Genomic DNA, 3184 nt, shown 5'->3' on the forward strand with positions numbered 1-3184 from the left:
TGGTGGGGGGGGGCGGGGGGGGGGCCCCCCCCCCGCCCCGCCGCACCATTCCGGCCCTGACAGCCAGCCCCGAGCATGTCGTCCCGACGTGAACACGCATGCCCGCCATGGCGTTACCTTGGCGTAGACCTCGGTCAGCGCCTGCCCCAACTTCTCTGGCTCGCCTCGCAGTATGACCGTCTCGGAGGCGCTGTCCGAGGGCGGGATCTCCACGGAGACCCCCGTCCTCTCCAGGATCTCCTGCAGCGAGTTGCCCTTGGGCCCGATGACATACTTGTGCTGGGACTTCTTCACCTCCACCGCGATGGTCGTGGTCTTCTTCTTCTAAACAGGAGCAGTGCAGGGGAAGTCAGGGGTGGGCACAAGGGCGGGGCAGGGGTGACAGGGCATCATGGGCCCCAGGCCCAGACACAGATGGACTTCCCAAAGTGAAGCCCAGGACTTGGAAACACCCCGAGGAGGGGCTCTTCTGCAGTCCAGTGACCCAAGGCTGGAAACATCCACTTGAGGACCTCAAGACCCCAGACCACCCTCCCGCTGCAGTTCACCAGCTCGAGCTTCACCAAGTGTGAACACCTCCCAGCCGTGCACTCGCAGGGAGGCAGCCCTGTCTGCAGGCTGCACGGCCACAGGCCTGGGAGAGTCGCACACGTCCTGGACAGGACAGTGACGACGGCGCGGCGCCCGGCAGCCCAGACACCAGCGTCCTGCTGGGGACCATAGCAGCAGGGGCAGGGCTGGGCCTGACGACACCCCCTGCCCGTGGAGGGCCCCCGAGGGAGCACCTTCTCCTCGTAGATCTTCTTGACACGCGCCACAGCCTGGGCCAGCTGCTCCTTCTCCCCGGTGAAGACAATCTCGGTGCGGTTCACGCTGGGCGGGGGGATGTTGATGCGGGTACCCGTCTCCTGCATGATCTCGCCCACGAGCCTGTTGTACGGCCCAGCGATGAAGGGGTGGAACGCCTTCTCCACCTCCAGCCTCTCCACTGCACGCTTGTCCTGGCGGGGACAGGACGGCACCGTGAGAGCCCAGCCCCAAGACGCGGAGTGGGCCGGGCCCCACCACGGCAGGACGCGGTCTTGCCTGCTCGGCGGAGATGAGGAGGACTTCGTGGCGAGCTTTCTCGATGCCCTCTTTGGTGCCGGTGATCTTGATCTGGTTGCTGGGGTCGTCCGGGCGAGGGATCTGGATTTTGGTTGCGGTTTTCAGCTCTAAGTCTTGCAACTTCTCTCCGTTTTTGCCAATAACAAAGCGATGGTGTTCTTTGGGAATGGCGACAGTGGCTGAAGCCTGGGTAGGCAGAAAATGACGACGCCTGCAGGTTCTGAAAAGCCAGTGCTCCACGCCCCCAGCTGGCTCCAGGCCAGGGGAGTGCGGCCCCCACGAGGGACAGGAGCAGGAGGTACAGCAGGAGCGACAGCAGTGAACACAGCACCACACTCACTCTCATCACGGAAGGAAGAAACCCAGAGGGCAGGCAACAGCCTTAACGCACACGCAGAGGCTAGGATGCCCTCGTAGGAAGACGCCAGGTAGGAAATGGGTGAAAGGGACAAGGGACAGGAGCCAGGGAGGCCCCAGACAGCAAGGGGTGGGCGGTGTGACAGAAGCAGGGGACGCCCTAAGGGACCCAGAAGGTTTGAATTGTGAAGATGTCAATTCTCTTAAGGTAATCTTTAAGAATTCACATATTTTCAAACATTAGGTCGATTATCAACTGCAAAATCATTTCTGGAAAACCAGGATGAGAGCAATGGTAGGAGACAGACCAGCAGAGACGAGGGCCCAAGAAAGCGCTCCACGGGCGTGAGCGTCTCGAAGGTGACCATCACGTGGAGAGGGAGACTGGACCTCCACCTCGCCTGACCAGCGGTCAATTCCGAACAGACCAGGGACTGACCTGGAAAGCTTAAGGAAGTACGGGCGAGCCTTCCTACGACCTGGGAGGAAGAAAACACTCCTAGCGATGACTTGGGGTAGTAAACGACGCTCGTTAAATGTGACACTCGAGCCCCTAAGAATTGAGCAAGACAACCAGGTGGCGTGGACATGGTGTGGACACCGCGACAGCCAGTCCTCACACAGCCACTGCACAGTTCGAATCTCAGGCCGGGCGGGTGTGCAGATCCCGGAAGGATGGAAGAGAGTGCTGTGGGTAGTTCCGGAGGGTGAGCTCGGTCCTGCTGACCAGAAGCGCTGCTAGAGACACTGCTGGCTGACAACTGCGTGACGGCCGGGTGTGGCCCCGAACACCCTGGACACGTGTGCAGTCACCTCCTGCCCACCTGGGGGGGACGGTGAAGCGCACACACGCATCACGTGCACTGACATGCCGTGTAACCACCTGGGCTGGACACGCCGTGCTGAGACAAGCCGACACACACAGGGCGTCACGCTGCTGCCCGAGGAGCCGGGAGAGCCGCTGCTTACCCTAAGACACCCAGACGGCCGTAAAGGGAAGAGTGAGGCGCAGGACGGGGCCTGGGCAGCTCATCTCTGCGGCCGTGCTCAACACCAACTCGAGGGCGGACGGCAGGAGACGAAGACACCCAGCTAGCTCCAACTTCGCGACCACGCAAATGCTGACTGTGGATGTGGAGTGGCATGTACCACGTAAGGCCACTTTAGAAGGCTCCACGGAAGACTGGCCTGAGACAGCTTTCTGTCAGAAATTCAGAAGGTTTACGGCAGTAACGGACGCTCCGGTGAACAAACAGGGAGCTTCCCTCTGGCCACAGGAGACGGCGTCTGCCTGGGCACATTGAAGACCTCGGATTCGGGGCTGGCAGGTGGCGAGGTGGTTAAGGGTGCTGGACTCCCACAGGGCCGACCAAGGTTCGAGTCCTGGACCTGGTGGCAGAAGCACAGAGCGCACACCATTCTCACCCCCTCCTCTGTCCCTCTCTGGTCAAATTTAAGTGAATAAATAGTTAGATAAAAAAAAATTCTTAATAAAAAACAACTCTGAGTTCATGATGACACTACAAGACTCACTGACTACCACCAAGATGCCAGACTGCCGATCCACTGGAACCTGTCGAAGCGAAAAGGACCGATGGCTGCTTGGATTGCCCACTCACTGTGGGTGCAGTGACACTCCCAAGAAGGCCGGCGGGCGAGGAGGGACAGAGCCAGACCACCACCACCTGTAGTCCTCGCAGTGACCGTCAGGTGCCGACAA

The 3184-nt window shown here is 60.4% G+C and overlaps 1 protein-coding gene across 1 annotated transcript in view; it reads right to left on the reverse strand.

Moving 5' to 3' along the window:
- The window catches only part of HDLBP (high density lipoprotein binding protein), a 65231-nt gene that overhangs the window by 22025 nt on the left and 40022 nt on the right, over nt 1-3184 (reverse strand). The window contains exons 6-8 of the mRNA XM_006165173.2: nt 1087-1293; nt 786-1001; nt 118-324 (exon numbers count right to left, since the gene is read on the reverse strand). Of these exons, the coding sequence (XP_006165235.1) occupies nt 118-324; nt 786-1001; nt 1087-1293 (630 nt within the window). The remainder of the gene's footprint in view (nt 1-117; nt 325-785; nt 1002-1086; nt 1294-3184) is intronic.

The sequence above is a fragment of the Tupaia chinensis genome, unplaced genomic scaffold (assembly GCF_000334495.1).
Source record: "Tupaia chinensis unplaced genomic scaffold, TupChi_1.0 Scaffold143823_1, whole genome shotgun sequence".
Lineage (NCBI taxonomy): Eukaryota > Metazoa > Chordata > Mammalia > Scandentia > Tupaiidae > Tupaia > Tupaia belangeri.